At 45.1% G+C, this 22173-nt stretch overlaps 1 protein-coding gene across 1 annotated transcript in view; it reads left to right on the top strand.

Moving 5' to 3' along the window:
- Positions 1–22173, top strand: part of INPP5D (inositol polyphosphate-5-phosphatase D) — a 54275-nt gene that overhangs the window by 10480 nt on the left and 21622 nt on the right. Inside the window, 3 exon segments of the mRNA XM_059822362.1 lie at positions 17153–17303; positions 19401–19572; positions 20842–20982. Coding sequence (XP_059678345.1) covers positions 17153–17303; positions 19401–19572; positions 20842–20982 — 464 coding nt within the window.

Raw genomic sequence — 22173 nt, forward strand, 5'->3', positions numbered from 1 at the left:
CCTGCATCCTGAGTGAGGATGCTTGAAAGAGGTGGTGAGAAGGAAAAAGACACTGGAGTTGGCTGGTCAGTAAATACGGATTGGTATTAGAGTAGTGTGGTAGCATCTCTAAAACCCTGTGGAGTTTGATCTCTCTAGATTTTTGGTTCATCTCAAATAGGAGTTCGCAGCTTGTGTTATCTGATGGCTGTTCGGCAATCTAGCTGCTGTGCAATCAGTCATTTCTTAGTGGCAGCTAGATTGCATCTTAGTTTATGCTCATAGTCTATCAGATAACACTTCATAGGTCGTTGCAGGATCAAGCACTTACCTCGTGCCACTCTGTGTGAAGGCTGGGGGGAGATATCCCGATGGACAGATGTCAACTTTGCACAAACAGGGCTGTTGCCAGAGATGCCAAGCCACTTGAGACAGAGTCAACTTAGTAGTTCTGGGAACAGCTTTAGCTTGTTGCTAAAGGTGGAGTCTCCTGAAGAAACTGGGACATCTGCAGAGCATTTGGTAGCTCAGTGCCATGGACAGATTTTGTAATCGTGTGCTGTAACCTCCTGTGCTGTCTGGCACAGTCTGGCCTCTGAGTTTGAGGAAGGTGCAGCCTCCCAATGCTTTCCCGTGGGCTTTAGCTCAGTCATGTAATGTTCCCATTCTGCGACCCAGAACTTGAACCAGACGCATTTGTCTGCCACCTCAGGGCTCAGGCCTCGCCAACCACTGCTGCTTCCTTCTGGCAAGGGTTCTATTTCCTTCTCCTTCTTGCCAACCTGTTTTTTTTTTTTTTATTTCTCTTGTATGACCCTTAAGTCTGCTCTCCCATTTATGCCACTATCAGACCTCTTGCCTCAAGTTGAGTACTTGCCTTGAAATGTTGTGGGCTGCCAAAGACTGAGGCTTCGGTCACCCACAATGCCTTGAATGGTGTTTGCATCTTTTGGTTGCTGTGTGTGAGAGGGCAGAAGTAGAGCTTGGCTTGAGCAGGAGTAGGAACCACTTAAGATTTTCAAGCAAACTGGAAAATTTTAAAAAAATGCATTCAGGTGAAATGTTTCATTTTGATTTTGAGCTTTTCAGAAGCTATCACACTGTTGCCAGGATGTTGAGAAAAATGTTATTTCAGATGGAAAAACTGGATCATCCTTTTGAAAAAGTCCATATAAGCATTTCTGAACTTTTCACCTTTTTTTAGATTTTATTTTTATTTTTAAATTAATGGGGGGCAGAGGGGGTTGAATGAAGACGATGCCTTGTATAGCACATGCTTCAACCCCCTTCATTTTTTTAATAAACTTTTTGGTTTTTTGCTTTGAGCAAAGCTGTTGGACCAGCTCCAGAGTTTGGCAATTTATGTGGATTAACTTGTTGTGAGAAGGAATCATGAAAAGCTGCCTTCTTCTCACGCTGCGTAAGAGACTGTATTACTGTATGGAAAACGTTAGTATTTTTAAAGTTACTGCTTGTCTTTTTCTTTCCGCTTCACCTTCCTGGGCTGTCCTAGCTGCCCGGCTCCTTGACAGAAAGCAGTGGTGTGCATGCATCTTCCTGCACTCTGCTCTGTGGGTAGATGTGGGAGACATTCATTTTGCAGTTCTAATGCCAGATCATAATTTCTGTGAGCATCAGCACTGTTTGCGTTCGTGCTGAAATTCACCATCGCTGCAAGGGCTTTTTAAAAACTACTTATATTTATACTTTCTACTTGTTGCAAAGGAGTCGACCCTATTTACTTGTAGGTTTTGCTGACTTCAGTGAACATTACAGATGCCCTGGCAGCACTGTTTTATATTAAGTGATCATCTAGCTTTTTTTTTTTTCTGGTAACTTTTTCTAGTCTGATACGAGGTTGTGTGCAACAGGAAACAAATGGTGCTACGTGAGCAGTTAGAAAGCAGGCCAGCAGCTGTGACTCACTGTATCAACTGACACTGAAGCTGTAGGTTACCAGTGTACTTGCAGCACTGGCTCCCAGAAGGTAGGAGAGCCTATAAATACTGTGTATAGGGTTTCCTGCTGAAACTCTTCCTTGCCAGCACGCTTCTAGAAACACATTTTGGGGAAAACACCTAGATTTGTACTCTGTCTGCATATGCCTTGGCTAAATATGCCAGAAAGACCAAAATCCTCTGTCCTGGGATGGGCAAGACATGCAATGAGAGGGCTGCCTGTTTGAGTCAGCCGGTCGGCAGGATTGTCCCTGCCTCTAGGCAGAATTTGTTCTGGCTTCTGTTTATGAGTCCTCCAGGGTGGAGCTCGGCGTAGAAGCTTCATCCGGCGCGCTAACCTGCTCTCAGAGCACATACGTAGGGCAGGATAGGGCTGCCCATCCTGCCAGCATGATCTGATAAGAGCGTGGGTTTAGGTCAGTTCCTGCATTCCTGGTGTCACTGCTGTTGTCACCAATGTCAGAAGCAGCGTCTGGCCGTGGCACATGCAGTACCAAGCCCTTTGCAGAGAGATGTTTTTCTTTGATACTGCACTGTAATCCCTATTTGTTGTGCTGCTCTGACACGTGTGGCCAAGGAAAGGTTTTCTGTAGTAAGGATTTTGTGATTTGCCTTGAATCTATCTATATCTGATCAAAACCTTTCTACTAAGAAATTGCGCTTGAGCTGGTTTCAGTGGGAGATAATGCAAAGCAAAATCCTTTGGGTGACGCTCACCCATTCACAACTTTGCAGCCACTTACAGCTTCTGTCAGACAGCTGTGTAAGGATTTTGTACTTGCTCAAATTGATGTCAAAACCTCACGGTCTCCAGTGAGGACAGGGCAGGCACGGGCCTGCCCAAAATATCACTTGCGGGCTGCATGGAGACTGTACGTCATCCACAGCCTGCTTGCAGCTGAGAGGCATCAAGCACTGTTGGCCTCCCTCTGCATTGAAAGGCAGGAGGAGACCAAGTGTCCCACCAAGGCGGATTCTTGGTGGGCTGGGACAGACCGGCTGCACAGCCACCCCCTCCAGGTGGGCATATGCTGGTGGGCAGGGGTGCGTGTGTATTTGGGCTGGTGTGCTGCCGAGGTAAGAGGTGTGCCAGCACCACCGGGCGCATGCCAGTGTCCTTGGGAGTTAGAGGGGGACCATCGGCACGTGCATTGCTGCAGCGGAGGGGAAGGGACAGCAGTGTTGCATGAGGGACAGAAGGGCACAGCGGGCTCAGAGGGAGTACTTCAGTAGAAGGCAGAGGGGGGTCACCAAGGGGAAGGGAGAGAGCCAGGAGGTGCAGCCCAGTCTTAAGGTGAAACTGAGTGGTCCCAGCAAAGCTTTGGAGCTGGGGACTCCACTGAAGAGTCAAGAGCTCATCGGTGTGCAGGACCACAGAGCCTCTATGGGAAAGTGGGATTTTATGCTTTGCATAACAGTGAATTTCAACTGAAGTTAATGCTGAGGATGGAACGGATTTTGCCTGAGTTAAGTTATTACCACAGAAAACTTGCTATGTTTGTGGTGCTCTGTTGGCACCGTAGGGCTGAGGTGTAATTAGGGTGATTACTTTTCTTGAATAGAAACAAGGGACAAGTGGACAACCAGGTAATAATTAGGAGCAATGTCTTGAAACATGGTTAGGGAAACACATTCCTAGTATGCCCAAATACATAATTTAATTATACTAAGCTTCATTTCATTACTGAAAATGGTACCTATTCCAAGTTGAATATTTTTCAATATAATTTAATGTTGATTTAAATCAGTTTGTAAAACTCTTTACAGTCTTTACATGTAGGACTGAAAATAATATGCAGTCAGGGCTCAGCAAAACCTCTGTACTTCATGTTTCTGCAAACTATCCAAATCTGTTTATAGAAGGAAAATGTTTTTTTCCGCTATTGCATCTGAGGTAGGAATAAACATAATGCATTTCACAGGTTTTGAAAAACTGAAAGAAGCAGCATTTAATAAGAGAACTAGGTATTTCCTGAAACATGCACATTCCTGCTACTGAATCTCTCAGTATACAAAATTCTTCATACAAACAAACCATATCCAGCTTTTGTCTAGTTTGAACCCTTCCAGAATGTTTCCAGTTTCCTGAAAATATAAAAAAATGTTCAGAGAAGATGGCTTAAATCAGGTTAAAGTGATTTTATTATTTAGTTTTTCAAGCTTCAAAAAATGAAATTGGGTATTTAAAAGCCAATGCATGCCATGAAGTGAAATCCCTTTTCCTTTTATCTGAATGTGCTTTCAGATAAAATTTCACTCCAAAGAATGAAACGCCAAAAAATGTCATCAATTTTTGGTACGGTTTGCCCTCCAATAAATGTGTTATGTCATAAAGCCTTCATCATGCTTAAACAATTGAAAATTGAAAATAGGCAATTCTCACTGAATGTACAAAAGCAACTTCCAGGCACTGCAAAATGCTTTAAGATTCAGAAGATAAAGATTAGGGCTGTTAAACAGTAACCAGTTTAACAATTATTGTTTTAGAAGAATAATTGTTTCACCGTATTACCCTTTCGAAAGGCTTTGACCACCCGCAACCACACACTGAGTAGCTCTTTCCGACTCTGCTGGATCTTTCAGTTCCCGCTATGAGAGCTCGAGCACGCAAACAACCGAGTTTGCTCTTGGCACAAAAGTGGGGCACAGACTTTGGCTGGGGGACGGGAACGAGTGGCTGGGAGGTGGTGGGAGCCTCAGTCTCCAATACACAGAAACTTTCTCCAGCAGCAAGTGTGCTTTAGGAATTTGTTGCTCTCCTTCATCCCCTTTGCAGACATTTCTGTCCCGAACCAGCTGTTTCTGTGGGCGCGTTTTAAAGGAAGGGGTACTAACCTCTGCTTATGGATTGAGAACTATAAGAAGGTGGGGTTTTTTTTAAATAACACTTTTTAAAGTAGCTAGAGTCTGTGCTTGAGAGGCCAAACATATAATCCTAATTGAGATGAGCACCTTGGGAACACACACCTCAACGTCTCCAGGACTAGCAAAATGAAAACTTTCCTGAAATTCTAAACCTCTCCTGGCAGATGAGGAAAAATGATTGAAAACTTACACAACCAAAATTATCAACAAGAAAATATTCTCATTTTTCAGTAATTTGATGGATGTTAGCTTTAATATTATCAGTCACATAGCGTTTAATCCGTTTGATTGTCTTATCCTTTTTATATTTTATATTTCTAAAGACTTCTGATGAAGCTTCATAACTGAATTTAAAGTATTCAGGGAGATGGCAGATTATTCCCCTTGCAGCAGTGTGGTAATGAAGCACTGTGTTTTATTGCTTCTGTGCTTTGAGGCATGATGGGTCACAGAGAAAAATACTGATTTTCAGGCAAGTCTTGAGTTGCTTACTCAAAGAAAGAGAAGCTAATATATTGTTAGTGCTATATGAGGATTTTTGTCCTGACCATTTAAGACAGGAATGAGTCTTGGAAAACATTGCTATTGGATTTGCTTAGAAGGAGTCTTACGGCAAATATTGCCATCTGTACAAAATGGTTTCTGCACTTTTTACTGGCAGGGTGATGCCCTTTCTTCTTTAGAGATGTATCTTGATTTGCTGATGAGATGTATCGTTGCAGGCTGTGTCCCACATAGAGAGATGTAACTCACCCAGGAGGTCACAAGTAATACTTAGGCTCTGGTTAGATCTTGCTCACTCGATCTACTCTGCAGCCTTAGGGAACTGGATCAATAGACACTATGTGCGCTGCAGCTTATTACTGATATAAGTATAAAATACAAAGATACAATCACCTTTAAATAACAACATGTTCAATCTGAAGTATCGTCCTGGTTGCACTTGTTTTAGGTAAACGAGGTCTGCTCTACCAATACTTTTCAGATTTACCTTTTGGTGGTTGAAGCTATTTCTGTTTAAAGTTCTAAAAGAACTGTAGAATCCTTTAGTTTTAAGATTGCTGCATAAATGCAAAGCACACAGGACTTGATTTCAAATGAAAAAATGTTTTGGGGAAATGAAACAGACTTTAGCAAAGATAGCTCAGATTCAGTCATTTCAATGTCCCTCTGAGAGAACGAAGTCAGAACGCCGCTTTCGGTTGTTCCCAGGTCTTTGCCCCACTGTCTGACTTCTTTTGTCTTCAATTTGTAACTTCTGACAGAGTTTTCCATCTTGGTTCTCCTCTGAGAGTCTAAGTCAGTTCCCTTCTCCTATTCCATCCCATGGCTCTAAAAATCTTCTTTTGCACTATTTTGAAACATAATGCTCAGCACAACTGGCAAGCTCCATGGGCCGAGTATAGCAAAGCTCTCTATGGGCCGGGGTTGCTCTGTGTTAGCAGGCTATTAAATTAAAATTTCCAGATAACTCTGTATAAAACCTCATTCTCCAAAATTTGACAGGGTGTGCAGTGACCTGTGTGGTTTAAAAGTCTTAACTCAGTATAAAGTATTCTTCGTGATTAAACATGCTAGAACCCCCATGCAGCAAGCGCTGGTTGTTCACAGAGGCGCTTGGTAGCCTTTCCAGAAGTTTGTCTTCACTGTATGTCACGTCCCTGCATATGCAAAACCAGAGACTTTGGGTTGGGTCCAAGTTTAGGGGGCAAAGTTTAACAAAAAATTTGTAACACCACATCCGCTATTTTTATTCCAGAGGTGCAGTTCAGGGGAGGATGTAAAAGGAGAGGGTTTGAAGGATGTTTTTTGTTTGATTTTAGTTTTGTGGTTAGTTTTGTTAAATGACAGTGCTTCTTCAGGCTGGATACTGTATCTTTAATTAGCAGGTATGGCTCAGTGCTTACTTCTAATAGAGTAAGGGTTTGTCTTACTCGTGCAGTAAATGAATGAAATAAGGGACAGTCCCTTGAAAGAAGGGATGAGTGGTCACCCTTAGCATCACAAAAACAGAAAACAGTTGCTGCAGCATAAAGCCTGAGAAATTTTGCAGGCTGAAGACCGGAAATGGTAACACTAAGGTGCTCACCCTTATCTGTGCATTGCTTATGGTTTTTAATTATGCAATCCCAGAAAGTTAGGCAGTATTATGTTGTGAATGCAGCTGTTTTACACTCACCTTCTGCCTGCATTGCTTTGCTTCAGCAGTGTATCTTCAATAAGTATAACTTCTTTAATCTTACATTTTCTCTTTTCCACTGGATATTTTACATAATTCCTGCGCATTTAGTACTTGGTGTCTGTTGAAACTGGGATTCATTCAGCACAGAAGACAATAGGGAATACAGAGAGCTGATTATGGATCCTCCACTGTCTGCCTGCACAGGTTAGAGGAAACCCCTAGAAATGCGGTGTAGGACTGATCTGAGCTGAGGGGTCTGTCCCGCTGTGCGGGTTAGAGCCAGTGTAGGCACGCCTTCACCTGTCTTGGGGAAAAGTTCTTTCTAGTAGGACTTCAAACCCCTCACATTGTTGCCTGAGGATGTATTTGTTGTCTTCTATAGAGTGAAAAACTGAAGGGTGCTTGGGATTTTCCACTGAGAAACAAGTATCAGTGACCTGCGATGGTTTCCCCAGCTCAGTTACTGTCAGCAGTGAGCGCTGACAAAATCAGAACAATGACCTCCACAAACTGCCTTCTGAAATAATGACTGTTACGTTTGCTGCCTTGGTTGCCTTGCTAGCTCTTGGGGACCTGTGTTTTCAAGCTTGTCTTGGTAATCACTAGAGCTAGATACTTTATGAAGAAATGAAAATGGAAATTTTCATTTGACTTCAAGTGTTGAAGCTTTTCAGTGGAAAACCACAAGGCTTGTGATAAAATTAAAAAAGTTGTTAGAAGTAGCGTACTCCAAAACTTTTACTTAAATTCTACCCACACACCACAGAAGTGCTAAAAAAATTGCATCAGATCCCCATGGATCTGCAGTCCTTGCTCATTCATCACCAACTCATCTGACTTGCACCCTGTAGCTAAATTTAACACCAGTCCCTCATGTTCTGACATGGAACCGTACTGTTGTTTGCTTGTTGTTGATGTAAATCTTATTTATTATAACACAGAAAGAGTCGGTTGCTCAGGAGTTTCTCTTGCTGCTATGAGTTGGATCATAATATGCTTTGTTGCTAAAATCTTTTTCAATGGCTAGAGTTTGAATGTTTTGTTTAGCACGAAGGACTACCTCAAGTACAGGGTGTTGGTGCTTCCTACAATTGCTTGGTGTTCTTACTAGCTTGTATCTAACTATATTAGTTAGATATTTGACAATTAACATACTTTTTGTGTGAACTGTGGAGTGCCAGAGCAGAGTGGAATGCGGTCCTTAAGCAGGATCTGAGTGCATTATTTTTATGACCTATGTCTTTATCTTGTGGGAGAATGCCAGTTCAAAAGACTTCTATAGGTCCTTTACCTTCCAGAACTTCGAATATGGTTTTCTATAGGATGTAGAATTTTAACAAGGCACTTGAGATAAAAATTTGGCAGCCAGCTATACTCTACTGAAAACTCCTTTCAATTTTCCTTTGCTTCAACAGACACTTTTAATTTGCAAGTGTCCCAGTTCTGCCATGGGACCACTTCCTACCTGTGAACATGACCAACCTTCGGGCTGCCAGAATGAAGCCTGACGTAAAGGAAAACTCTTGCAGGGCCAGAAGAGATCAGAAGTGTCAGATATGACAGGTTCTTTTTAAGATTAACTCAAACTGGGCTCGCATTCCACACATAGAACGTGTTAAGCATTTGAAACTGAGCATGAGCAAAATGCATTTTGCTTCCCAAGTCTTTTCCATGACATTGCAGATAGGAAAAAGTGAGATGGCCATTTTGGCCAAAATTGGATCGGGAGGGAGTTCAGGTTTTAATCTAGGTTTGCACTGTACCAGACAATTTGGAAGTGAAGTCATTATGTGCCCTCCTGCCCAGCTAGCAACAGAGGCAAGAATGCTTTTTTGCACCTGGTTGACTTGTTTCCAGCTAGCAGCAATCGGATTCAGGTTTCATGCACATATTGCAAGCAAGCAAGGAAGTAGGTGCTGAACTTTAACAAACGTTCTGTGCACATTAGTGCGGAAGAGAGTGAACATCGTTTAGCGTTCCCATATTTTTATACGTATAATAAGAAAGGCATTGTGATGCAGCGCCAGTAATTCATATACAGTGTCTCTTAAGTCAGTATTGTGCTTAAAGAAATGGAGCTTGTGGTAGAGGCAGTATGTAATGGTATCCTTCAGTTGCATTTGAGGAACAAAGGGAATTTTATAGGATTGACAACACAATAATTTTCTTTATTTTTTTCCTCTTTTAACTTAAGGGGTTTTTTTGTTTGGATGTCTGATTTTTCTGCCAGGAACAAAAGCTAGAAGTAATACATACTTAGTTGTTATTAAATTGCAATTCCTTGTTTCCTTCTGTGAATAATCTCTTTCAGAAATTCTGAAGCCCTCTTTCCCAGAAGTCTCTGATTTCCATGATTTTCACCCAAAGTCTTAAATGTAAAAGGCCACTGTAGCAAAAGTGACATGAATAAGCAAACTTGAGCATCAGGACCAAACTGCATGCAAAATGGGACAAGAAAGCCTTCATCATCTCTTGTCTCAGAGGAGACAGGGACTATTCACCTTCCATTCTCTCCAAAAGTATTCAAGTTATAGAATTTACAGCTGCACTTACACTGTGTCATTCTCCCAAAAATTCATATGATTTTTTCCAGGTGAGGAGTTGCTGCTCCGGCTGCCCACCGGCATCCTCTGTCCAGGTTCCCTGGATTCCTCCCCTTGCCTTTTCTCTCGTGCTCTGTTTCTGTGCCGGAGACCCTCTCGCTGAGCTTTACCCAGCATCCCAACTCCCCTGCCAGCTCGCAGGTTCCCACCACTTATTAAAGTCCATTCCTTTACTGACCCTTCATATCAGAGGATCCCCCTTTTCCTCAGCCATGCACTTGCTCCTCTCCCTTTGTACTCCCTAGTTGGCCCTATTTCTTCTGAGCCCCAGGTGTTGCATTCAAAACAGAGTAAGTTTCTGGGTGGCTTGTATTTTGGGAAGTAGCTGTTTCTCCCAGCTGTGATTCCTGTCTATGATCCTATTCCTGTGAAATGCTCCTGAAATTCCTTAGCACGAGATTTAATCTAAAAATAAGAAATGTTTTCTAGCAAAACAAAACTGCAACACAACCAGGTTGCTTTAAAATGCTTTAAAAATAATTTACCAGAAGTTCCTTAGTTCTTAGGTTCAGCTCTTTAGTGACGTATAAAAGCTTGCCTACATGAGAGCCAAAAGGAAATTTAAAAATGCCACCTAGACTTCCTAGCTAACAGTCTTGAAGACAACTTTTTTCCAAACCAGGAAACCTAACAAATTTTTTTCCAAATCTAAAAGGAAAAAAAGTTCTTGCCAGCCTGTCGCACCAAAGTAGAAGTGACCTGATTTTCAGCTTCCGTTCAAGTTGGGTGGGTATTGCAAGAATTTTAGAACTTCGAAAACTTATTGACTGCTACTGAAATGCCTGTATATGGGTTTAAATACCTGTTTTAAGGCACTCTTTTTAGAAAGGCTTGGCCTTAAGCAATATAACCAGATGACCAGTTTCCTAGTTCCTCCTTGCGCCTTGGCTCAGGAAAGGAAAACACTTCCTCTTCCTTCTGAGGGCCCCAGACTTCCTGTGCCATCTATTTATACAATTGTTGTAATGAACCCCAAGTTAACCACTTCCTTGCCTGGCTTAGCGTAGGCTTTACATCTTTTAAATCTCTTCTCACTTTATGTCTTTATACTCTGCTTGCAGCTTCTCTTAAAGGTGCGTTCAGAGCTGCTTCTCAGCAAACCCATATTTGGAGTATCTTTGTCAAGGTGTTCTGTTGGCCAGATGGCATTGCTTGGAGATAATGAAGAACAGACTTAGGTTGGGCCCTGTTGGCCTTTTCGTACCAGATATAAAAGAAGATTAGATGATCTCAGTCATACAAAAACCTATTGAAAAGTTTAGGTGGATGAATTTGGAAAGGGGATCACAAGATTTACCCAAAGACCAGTGACTGAAGGCTTTAGTCGTACCTGTTTTCATGAAATGAAGAACCCAGAAGCCTATTCAGCATGAAGACAAGAACAAGTTGTAGCTAGTTGGTTTAAACCATTGTACAGTGAGTGTCAAGAGGATGGAAGGGAAATTGGAAACTGGAAGGACCTGCAGAATTGAGGGCAGTTTCTGGAGGACAGGAGACACCAAGACATCCTGTGGGAAAGGAAATTTCCAGCCAAAAGGGCTGGAGTCAGAAGGACATATGGAAGATCTGAGAGTCCGTGGTTTGGGATGCAGTTGAAATGGCTGGGCTGGTCATGACAAGCATAGGCATGTTCAGTTTTACCCGTGGTCTTCAAGGATATAGCAGGATCTGGGCAAAGAGGCAGCAGGCAGATTTGCAGAGGGCTTCCTACAGTCGCAGAATTAGGGGTTGCAGGAGGCCTTGTGAGGTCTCTGAGCCCAGCGTTTGCCCTGTTTTCAGGCTGAAGCAGGATCAGGTGCTCACTAGCCAACTGTGAGGAATGCCTGGGTACTCTGCCCTGCGATGCTTCCAGAGACGTGGACGCACACTCTCCTTGTGTAGCCTGACTTCACTGTCTCTGCCTGGCGAGGTTCCCCGAGATCTAATCTAAACCTCCCCTGCTGCAAAGCAAGCCAGCCACATCTGCTGTCCTTGGGGGACTTGCAGCACAGCTGGTTGCCATCTTCTTTATATGAGCATTTAAAACTTGTAAGACTGCTACTGTGATGTCTCCAAGCTGTCCCTTTGCCAGACCATACCAGTCCCTTTCTTCTGAGCTTTTCTGGTAAATCACATTTTCCAACTCTTCAGCTGTCCTCTTAATTTTTCCTTGGGACTCTTTCTGGTATTTTTGCATGTTTTGTAAAAAGTGGTGCCTCAGGCTGGACACAGCAGTCCAGCTAAGGCCTTATAGCACCAAGTACAGCAGAAGAATTTCTTCCTGCATCTCATGTGACACCCCCATTAACAGATCTTAGAAAGACAGGCTTTTTCTGATGCAGTTTCCCACTGTAAAATTGCTACGCAGTCTCTGATTCACTATTATCCAGGTTCCTTTGTGCATTTCTGCTGTTTTACGGGCTGTTCCCTATATTGCATATGTTCACTAGGTGTTTCCTTTCTGTATGTTATGGCTATTGTCAGCACAAAGCTGAGGCACTGGTGGTGATGCTGGAGGAATTGCTGTGGAAGCAGAGCCTGCCTTCCGCACTGCTTCGGTGTCCTGTGAGCTGTGTGAGCACGTTTCTGGGGATGTGGAGTGTTGCCGTGGAGATGACACTTGCCATCCACGTTTCTAATGACTTGAAACAATTCACTTCTCAATTAAAACAAGATCTATCCTGTGATAACCCCGAGGAAATAGTTACTTACTAAAAGAAGGCGGAGGGGCGGGAAGTGGATTTCATTGTTGCGCTCTGCTCCGGTGGCTCCAGCTTGTTCTGCACTGCCCTGTCCTGCTCGGTTTTGTTTGCAGTGCCCCGTTCTGCGTCTGCTCCCTGTCTCAAAAACCAGAGGAAGTTTGCATAAAGTTGAGGCTCCGTTTTGCCTCGCTCCCGTCATCCAGTGTGGTTGTCTCAAGGACATTTATTCAGAGTGCACCATCAGCCCAGTTTTTGCTAATGTGCTCCACAACCAGGTATGGACTGACTCAATGCCAGTATTTTACTATCCATCGCTGTTTTTTCCTTCCCATCCTATAAACTTTTGCCACAAGTTCAAGTGTGAAGAAAGCATATGTCCTAGCTATGTGCTGCTTTCCTTGCTTGATAGCAGTGAAAATTGTTGACCAGCCTTTAGGTAGGTCATCTAGCAACCTGAGAACTGGCTGTAACATTACTGAACCAGTTTTTTTCTGTGTTAAACTGATGCTACACAGGCATCATCCCTGCAGTCCTGGGCAGTGCTGAACTGGGAATACACCACGGCCTGGGGGATGCTCCTGTTGCCCTACGGCTGGTAGCAAAGTTACGGGCGGTTGGATTTGGAGGGGCTCACACGACACTTGTCACCAGTGGTATCTGAGCGTCTTGCAGTTGTGTGTCGAACAACGTGAGTAATCTGTCACGCAGGCTTTGTTCTCATCCTTTCCCCAAGGGGAGAAGCAAGTACAGCGAGGTCTTGGTTTTACTGTTCTCTCTCCCAATTTAAACAACATATAGATTTTGCTGTGCCTCTGTGCAGAGGGAGGCAGCGCAAAGCAGCGTGCCCTGCTCTCTCGGGGGGAGTGGGGAAACTTGGGGGGTGCCTTGAATGGAAAGGAGCTCATTTCATAGAGCAGGCAAACAGCCAGGGAGGGTTGCTGGGCACTGCTTTGTGCTGGAGGGAGGGGCACAGCCCTTCCTGCACGCTTCCTCTGTTGAGGTCCTTACAAATAATAACAATTATAATTCAAAAGAAAATGTGTGAGAATAATCCAGTGATCTTTGCTTTCAGGCTCTCATGGTGGCAAAGCTGATGTGTAGTGAGGCAGTGCTGATGCTGTGGCTTTTGTGGCGTGGGGCAGGGCCCTCGAGCTCCCTCACCGTGAGCGGGTGCTGAGCAGGTTTGAGGCTCCCCATCCTTCCCTCTGTGCTTGGCCACAGCTGGTCGGAGCTCCCAACCCCACTTGTTCCCTGTTTCCTTATTGCAGCTCTCGCTGCCTCTGTACAGCTGCTCAGGACACGCGTTCAGCTCCCTGCTGAATTCTGTCTTAAACTACGAAAGCGACGTCCTTTATTTTTACTGTGTGCTGTGGGGAGTTGGTCCTTTTTATCCTGAATGGGCTTGGGGAAGGTGGGCTGTCAGAGGAGCTTGCACCTCCGGGATGGAGACTGCCTCTCTCTGGGAATGAGTGGCTGGATTCAGATGCGTGCAAAGCCCAGCTCCTCCACATGGCCACAAATCCCAGTTATCCTTGAGAGAGGAGATGGTGGGGTTCATCGACAAAGGTGGCTGGAGGTGGTGGGGTGGCTGCCTGACCAGCTACCAGGGTAGGAGGGGTGCACAACAGTGGGGCCTCTCTGCACGTGCATCCCACTAGCCTGCGCGTGCATCCCGCTAGCCTGCACGTGAGCCAGGGCTTATGGCCACTCCAGGGAATTTGAGCTGGACCACAGGCTTCAGTCCACTCTTGAAATGCGGTGCAATGAGTTAGAGGAAGGAGGCCTGTTACAAAATGCTGCTTCTTTTGGTTACCACAGAGACCAGCACGATTTCAGAGACTGAACTATCCTTGGCAGCAAAAAGTGCTAATTCAGCCTTTCCTCCCACTTACATCAAGGCTCCATTTGGCCTGAAAAGAGCTGTGCAGGGCAATCCGTCTTCTTGCAAGTGCCCTGGGAGAGCAGGAGCTGAGAGGCAAAACAAGGCTGAGAAGACAGTGTTTGGGCACTGGGAGTGGGAGGGATGCTGTGTAGGGGCGGGATGGAGGGCTGCGGGGACAGTCATCAATCAGGGGGTTCTGGGGAAGCGGGCAGACAGCGAGGTCTTTGGAAAGTGAAGTAGGAGTGTGAAGACAACTTTGGAAAGAAGAGGAGTGGGGTAGGCTGCTGTAATTCAAGAGGTGGGAGAGAGCACTGATGGCAAAGCTTTCCTCCTGCAAAGATGCCGATGGTAAAGCCTGACCATCCTGTTTACCCTCAGTGTGTTTTAGGGTCTGACTGTGCACTCTGATGGGGCTGATGCCTTTTTCCAGGTGCCCTTTGGGGAAGCTTAGGGCAAAGCAAACCACCACAAGCCTCGTCTCTCATGAGCTCTTGCCCATCTATGGCTGCTGTAGGTGGTGGGCAGAAGGCAGTCCAGGCAGATGAAATCCAGAGGATGAACGCTGCCATAGGCTGGGCACGAAGGCTGAGCGTGCTGCTAACAGTGCAGTCTGGGCTGCCGGGGGCTGCTGGTCACAGCTGCATAAATAATCAGAAAAACGGGGATTTCGGAGCAGAGGAAGGTACTGCAGGGAACATGAACAGAGAAACATGGAAGAAACTGGCTGAACTATTCCAGGTCTGTCCCAGTACAGCACTGTGACTTCAGGATCCTTTCATATGATGGATTAGAGCTGAGTGCTTTTTTTCCTTGATGGTTTTCCCTGATTCCCAGCCTTCACAGTTGGCATCAAGAAGCAGAAGCATCTAGGAGGGCCAAGACACTATTTGCATTAATTGGTGTAAATCAGAAGTCATTCTGATTATGCTGAGCTCGTGCTGCTCTAGCAGAGCAGGATCTGGCCTATGCTGTTATGGTCCTGTGAAGTTTTAACCAGTGATTTGCTTTAATACCTCTGGCCTCACAAAAATATAATCCAGTGTTTGCCCAAGCACCGCTTTCATGCTGAATGTGACGTTTTCCAGTGTACAAGAATAATAAATCTTGATAAATGCAGGAACACCTGGGAGACAGGCTGAACAGGCAGAGCTCTCAGAAACATCATACATGTTTGTTATGAGAATGCGTCTTGCTGTGCCTTTAAAGACATGCAGTCGTAGTTAAAAACGAAAGGTATTTTTGATGGCAGGCCTGAGGCCACTGAAGGTTTCAAATGTGGCTCAGTATTGAAAGCACTGTCCTAATTTCTGGCCTGATATTTTATTCTTTAGGAAAATTTAAAAAGAAATCTTGTTGCTGCGAGGACTCACTGAAGAGAGTTTTCTGTGTTCTGCTCACTGTGGTTTATGCTACCCTTTCTCCTGTTTAATCTCTTGGGTTTGCTACATTTGCCTTTTAAACAAAAAAGTTCACAGATAATAAGAAACTAGGCAAACAAAAATGGCAGGTAAATAAGCTTGTTGAAACTTGTACACAAACTTTGTGTGTGTGTGTGTTAATTTTTACGGCCAATAATTGCAATCCAAAAAGAAATTAAAACATCCTTCCTGTTAGTCAGAGACATAATGTGTAAAGTGTGGCTGTGTAACAAGTTATTTCAAATTGGAGGCAAAACTTTACTTCGTTATTAACTAACGATGTTTCCTGTGCAAAATCTAGCTTTATGCATGTAAAATAGTGCAAGTCAAGCCTGCCATTAGGGTGATCAGGTCTTCCTGTTGATTGTCCGCTGCTGCTGTATCCTCAGGTGTGAACAGTTCCCAGTGTTGCTCTTTTAAGTCAAGAACAACAGTCTTGTGGGGCTGGAAAACATCCGCTCTGCACTGTTCTGCTCCTGCCTCTTGATTTTTTGCTGCATGTGTAGACTGGGCCTTCTTGGGTTGGTTTCTCTGGGAAAACCTCTCGTCCAGAAAGAGAGCACCCTGCCAGGAGGAGCAGCCCTCGTGAAGAGTGATCAGAGCTTCTCTTATGTGTTGCTGTTGCCTTGGGTTTGGACGGTACTTAAGTGCAGTTCTGGAGGTAATGCAGAGTTCTTTCTTTTGGTCAGGACGTCTGTGCTGAGCCATGACAAATCATTTCTCTGTCCTTGGTAGGGCCCCTGGTTGAAGCAATGGGGCAGAGCTGCAGGGGTGGCAGCTGTTCCTGCCTAGTGAATCCAGCAGATTTACCGTTCACACCAATGTGTAGATATAATTGCGCCGAAGCTTTGCCTCTGAAGACCTCTAAAACCTTATCCCAGTGTTTGCCTTCTGCAAGTATCCATTTCCTGAGATTAGTGGCCGGGGCTGTGCTAGAAACAGCTTTAGTCACAGTTAAAATTCAGCTGGCAAGCTCGGCGTCATGCCTGACGCATTGACAGCCCTAGCTGTGTCCTGAGCCTCGGCTTTCTAAATCTTCATCCGAGCATTTTTTTGCCTGACAGTACCTTGCTAGCTTGTTTCATTTGAACCTAGTTCTGAGCCTTTGAATCCTGGAAGGGATGCTAAAGTCTAGATTTAGACATGTTTATCTTGCAATTTCACAGAAAAATTCTTCCTGGATACCACAAAATACAACATAGTCCAGGGGTTTCGTGCTCAGTAAAAGAGGGAATGCAAAAATTAATCTGGGAGAATTCTTTGTTTTTAAAGTCTTCCTTTGCTTTGAAGCCAAGCACACTGAATCAAACGAGAGAGCTCTTCCATTTGGCTTCAGTGAATCTTTGAGGTTGCCATTTTTGCTGACACTGGCTGGAACGTGTGTGCATATCTGTTTCTGTTTGTACTGCAGGAGTTGTTCTGCACAGAGCCTGTGGTCAGATGGGCAGTGAGAGCTGAGCTGGCTTTCTCTGGACAGCAGTAGTGGGTTTTTCTCTCTCTATGACTTTGGTTTTCCTTCTGTGAGGAGCAGTGTTTCTGTGGTAGGAAATCCCAGACCATGACAGCCTCTGTGTTTTGTTTCAGGCATCAGAGGGTGTTCCCGTGAAGTATTTTGAGAACTTGGAGGAACTGATAGAATTTTACAAGAAGGAGAACATGGGTCTGGTATGGCACCTCAAATATCCAGTGCAGCGGGAAGAAGAGGAGGCTGCAGATGAACCGGAGGAGGATGCTGGTAAGAAACCCATAATGTGACTTGGTGATGCAGACCCTTGACGCTTACTCTGAACTGGAGATAGGCAGGGGGATTAGAGCATGTCATGCAATAAAATAGAGCAGGGCATAGAGACACCTGAGCTGGTAAAACCTTGAGGCAGTGAGTTGTCATGGGTCTGGGGCAGTACTGCATCTGGAGCACCATTTTAGCTCACCTGAGGGAAGAGTCTCAATAGACTCTCTGCAGAAGTATATTGTATCAGGTGCAGGGCTGACTAATCTGTTGTCCTTCATCTGGACTCAAGTTGATTTATGTCCAGCCATCTCGCATGTGTCTGAACCCCTCTCCCTGTGCTGCATCTGTAGGGCCACTGTCTCAGCAGCAGAGAAGCTCCCCTAGAGAGCTCATCTCTCTGCAGTGCCACACACCGCTGTGGGTCTTGGGTCATCTGAAACTCAGGCCCCCTTACGTGTTCTGACCTAGAGGATATTTCTAACAGTCATAACCAGAGGGCACAGATCCCACAGCGTCAGAGAGTCTAAGTCTATGCATAGAGGCAGATGTATGATGAAGAGGTGTGATTGGCATAATCCCAATTATTTTATATGAAGTGTCACTGTGGGTTCCTGATACTCACTGGTCTTGGATCGTTCCTTGGATTTTTCCTGGATCATCCCTTGGATCTGTCATTGTTCTCCTGAATCCCAGGGGAAGGTCATGCCCACAGAGCCATCCTTCCTGTCCTTTCTGACGTCTGTCAGGAAATGATGAGCGCTACAATAAAACTTGTCTGAAGGACATAGTCGTGTGACAGACAGACAGGCATGTGCACTAAAGCAGATTGATGTGCCTGTGTACGTTTATGCAAACCAATGGATCTCTAATAGGAGCTGAAAGATTTTGGTACGCAATTCTCATGAAGAAGCAGAACAAAATTTTGCAAAGCTGCTCAGGAAAGATGTTCCTGGTTTTTGGCCAGCTGCACTAAGTCTCCAGCTCTCAGGGCGGGGGAGGGAGCTACAGCAAAAATAATACACAGAGAGGCGAGCAGCAGGGAATGAAGTTCTAGCCAAGACTAAGAGCCTTTAGATGAAGAGATATTAGCACTGGGGCTGTGTTGCTCACGTACAGAATTTAATTTTGTTAACATGCTTTGGTGCCATCATGCTGGAGCCGTGTAGGGCCTATAGATGTCTGGCCATTTTACACATAGAATTGCCGAGGTGGAAGAGGAGCACCCAGATGCACCACCCAACTGTGCTATTGCTCAGTGCTGCCGTGGCTCTGTGAATCACAGCTTCTGCCCAGGAGCAATGGATCAGGTTTGGGTATCTTTTTGTAATGAAAATTCCACCATTAGGAAATAACCAAACAAAACCTCACAACTCAACCAGCTACATATGACAGGCGTAACAAAGTGTTGGAGCCATTGGTATGAAAAGAAGGGCAACCATGATTGGGATAAATGGAGATGAACCCACTTTCCTCCCTGGAGAGGGAGGTATGCTGAGCAGCAGGATGACAGAGCAGGAAAACCCTTTGTGCTTCCAACTCGATGCCCACAAGACAAGGCAAGATACTCAGACCCTCTGTATTGGATTATGGGGTCTATTTTCTCCATCTGTGTTTGCTTACTTTAGCTGTTCACTTCTTTCCATTACCAGCTTCTGGTGCTTTTTCCATCACGCCCCTCCATCCATTCTGCCCCAGTAGCAGATCTCCATGATAATGGTAATGATACGGATGAGGCACAGCTATGTTCTCTAAGCGTTATATTCGAAGTAACTAATTAACCTTCATAGTTGCTGTGCAGATGGGGCAGTCAAACTGACTCAGATGAGGTTACACGGCCAGGCAGAGGCATACGCCGCCTGCACGTGAGGTCCAAGCCTGGCAGCTCAGCCCACTGGTCTCACACCACTGACATCCCTGAGAACAGGGCTGGGCCAGTATCAAGCCCTGAGCTTTCCAGCTCTGAAATCAGAGGCCCTTCAGCAGGGATGGTTTCTGCAGTGACTGCCACTGCGCTGCAGACTCTGCCTTGCCCATGGGTGAGGGGGAGGAGGTCAAATTGCCATGCTGGGATGACTGTGCCTTTCCCTTCCTCCTTGCCAGACATGGTACCCACGCCTCCTATCCTGCCCCCACGCAACATCCTCATGGCATTGCCGAGCAGCGAGACAAAGGAGGTATCTTCTCTCCCTGAGAACTCCAGGGTGGCAGATGTTAATAAACTGTCCCTTTCTGAGACACTACTCCAGCGACTGCAGTACCAGGACACAAGCAGGTGAGGATGGCAAGTCACAGGGCTGCAGAATCAGCCTTCAGCCCAGCCCTGCGCTTTCTGTGCCTCTCTGTCTGGGACAGCTGAGGACCTATTTGATTCAGCGAAACTACTCCTCATGTATACTACCAAATGAAGAACAGAATCAGATCTACAGTGCGTTGGCTACTCTTTAGAGTTCAGCTGTCATCTAGGAAGAAATACTGTTCTGAAGTATTAAAATCACTGGTAGACTTTCTCCACTGAGGTATAGTTTTCTGGTATAAAGGATGGTAATACCTGAGAGAACGTGGTGTATTAGCCATGTGCCTAAATTACAGATTGTATCAGAAAGCACCAGCCAGTCCTCAGAAAGAATAAACTTGTGTGTGGATTTCCAGGTACTCATAACTTACTGATTTACCCCAGCTACTACAGCTCTGACTCACATTGTCCGACATGCTAGCTGTGTCAAATCTGGACATGCACTGAAGCCTTAGAGGAAGCTGCATGACATTTAATGACTAAATCTGCAAAGTTTAAAAATAAAATAAAAATAAAATCAGAAGGCATGCCTGTTGGCAGGGCAGTGGGAGGCTGTGAGCAAACAGTGGTCACGCGTGGCAGCACAGGTCCTGTTGTGGTGGCCCAGTAGCAGCTGGCTGACTGGGAGAAACCCAGTTTTGTTCAGCTGCCTGCACCATTTAATCTGTTAAGCAGCCAGCTGGGACATTCTGCATTTGTCAGGGCACAAGACAGCACATACAGTCCGCTTGGTTCATCCTTCCTTGTGGTGCATGAGTCCAGGCATCACAGAGACACGGTGGAGGGGAGCATCCCGAACAGCTCAGTGGTCTCAGCCCCCCTAAGACTGTTTTGGATTGTTTGGAAAACCTTCAAAGTGAGGTGAAAGGGAGTCTTCATCTCCCCAAAGCCCCTGAGCTGGTGACTATTAGCAACCTCACAGCAGCCTGGCTTTACCTGCCAAGGCTAATGATCCCACCATGGCTTTGGCAAAGCCAGGCGTCACAAGACTTCCCCTGGCATGGTAGCTCAGTGGTCACGGAGGAGAGGATTTGGGGTGGGGAAGGAGGAAGAGGAGAAGGTGTCAGCAGTGTGGTGGGGGATCCATGGTCCAATTCTGAGAACTGCATATTTACACTGAAATCCAAGGCAAACTGCCTCCCATCTGTCTGTGCTGGCAGTGGAAGTTTCAGAAAAATAATAAAGCTGTCTGATATTTGGGAGCTGAGAGAAGAGCTGGCTTTTGACCTGTCTGGTTTTTTTTCACAGTGTTTCTGACGAGCATCTTAAACTCATCCAGGATTACCTGCGAGTTCACATCATCAGTGACCTTGAGATGGTGCAGACTGGCTCAAGCAATCTTCCTCAACTGAAGAAACTACTTACGCTTCTTTGCAAAGGACTCTTCAGGTAACTAGAGGCTGGTTTTCAGAGATCAGAGTATAATGCTGTAACACTGTAGTCTAATGTAGGTTCCACGTGCAGGCATTCAGAACCTGCACTTCTGGCATAGGAAATTGGCTTACCCTCAAAAACATTATATTTAGATCTCATGACCTGTGATTCTGGTCCAAAGATGTGAAATCTCTATAAAAGACATAGCTCTGACAGTGAAGTTTCCCTGTAGGCGGTTTCAGTCAGTGGGGTATTATTTTTTATGCTTTGTTTAGAAAGAAACAAAACAAAAAATGCACTAACCGATTAACTGCATAATTTGGTAATGCATAAATGACACCCACAGAATTGTCAAGCACAAGTCGTTTATGGAAACAGGCACATATTGGTGTGTAGCTGTGTTTTAAACACTGATTTTCCTTCCCACTAATGCACTGTGAACCTGGAGTGATTCCACTGATGTCAGTGAAGTCCAGCTCAAATGAAAAGAGAAACAAGCCTAGACTCTACAAATAATATCCTTCTCTCCAGTGTATTTAGAAGTGAGTAGTGCTGCTGGCCTGAGCTTGTTCTCCTAGAGCTCACCAAGGCTGAAGAAAGCCTAAAATGAGGGGTGGATACTGCTGATTTGCTTGGCTTTAACCCATGGAAGGAAGGCAGGGAGCGAGCGAGGTGCTCAGCTGCTTGCAACCACGATTACTCCCCTGAAGTGGCGGGCGCTGTGCATGTTTTACCAGGCAAAGGGGGAGGAATATGCAGACCTGCTCCTTCTGGCAGAAGCCAGCCGCCCACAGACAAGCCCCTGGCAGGACTGAGGACGCGTTGTGCAAAGAGCTGTCCTTCTTCTGTGCCCTGCTTGAGGGTTTTGCTTCTCTACGCCCACAGAAGGGGAGACCCAGGTGGCTAGCTAAGAATAAACCTGAACAATGGAAACTAAAATCTAATGAAATCACAAGTGAGAGTTCTGCGTTACTAAAATCTCCCCAGTACTGCTGTTCTGATGATGGCTGGCTTTTTCCATTTCCAACTTCTTTTTCTTCTTCACCTTATCTGGGTTTCTCAACCCTGCTCCTCATAAATGTACATGGGATGGCAAGAAAGGAAATGCAACAGATCCACAATCCTCTCAAGTGCCAGGACACCTTTTACATTTCCAGATCTTCTGTAGGTTTTTTTGGTGACTGGACTTTGCAAAGTGTCATCCTA

Source organism: Gavia stellata, chromosome 11 (assembly GCF_030936135.1).
Source record: "Gavia stellata isolate bGavSte3 chromosome 11, bGavSte3.hap2, whole genome shotgun sequence".
Classification (NCBI taxonomy): domain Eukaryota; kingdom Metazoa; phylum Chordata; class Aves; order Gaviiformes; family Gaviidae; genus Gavia; species Gavia stellata.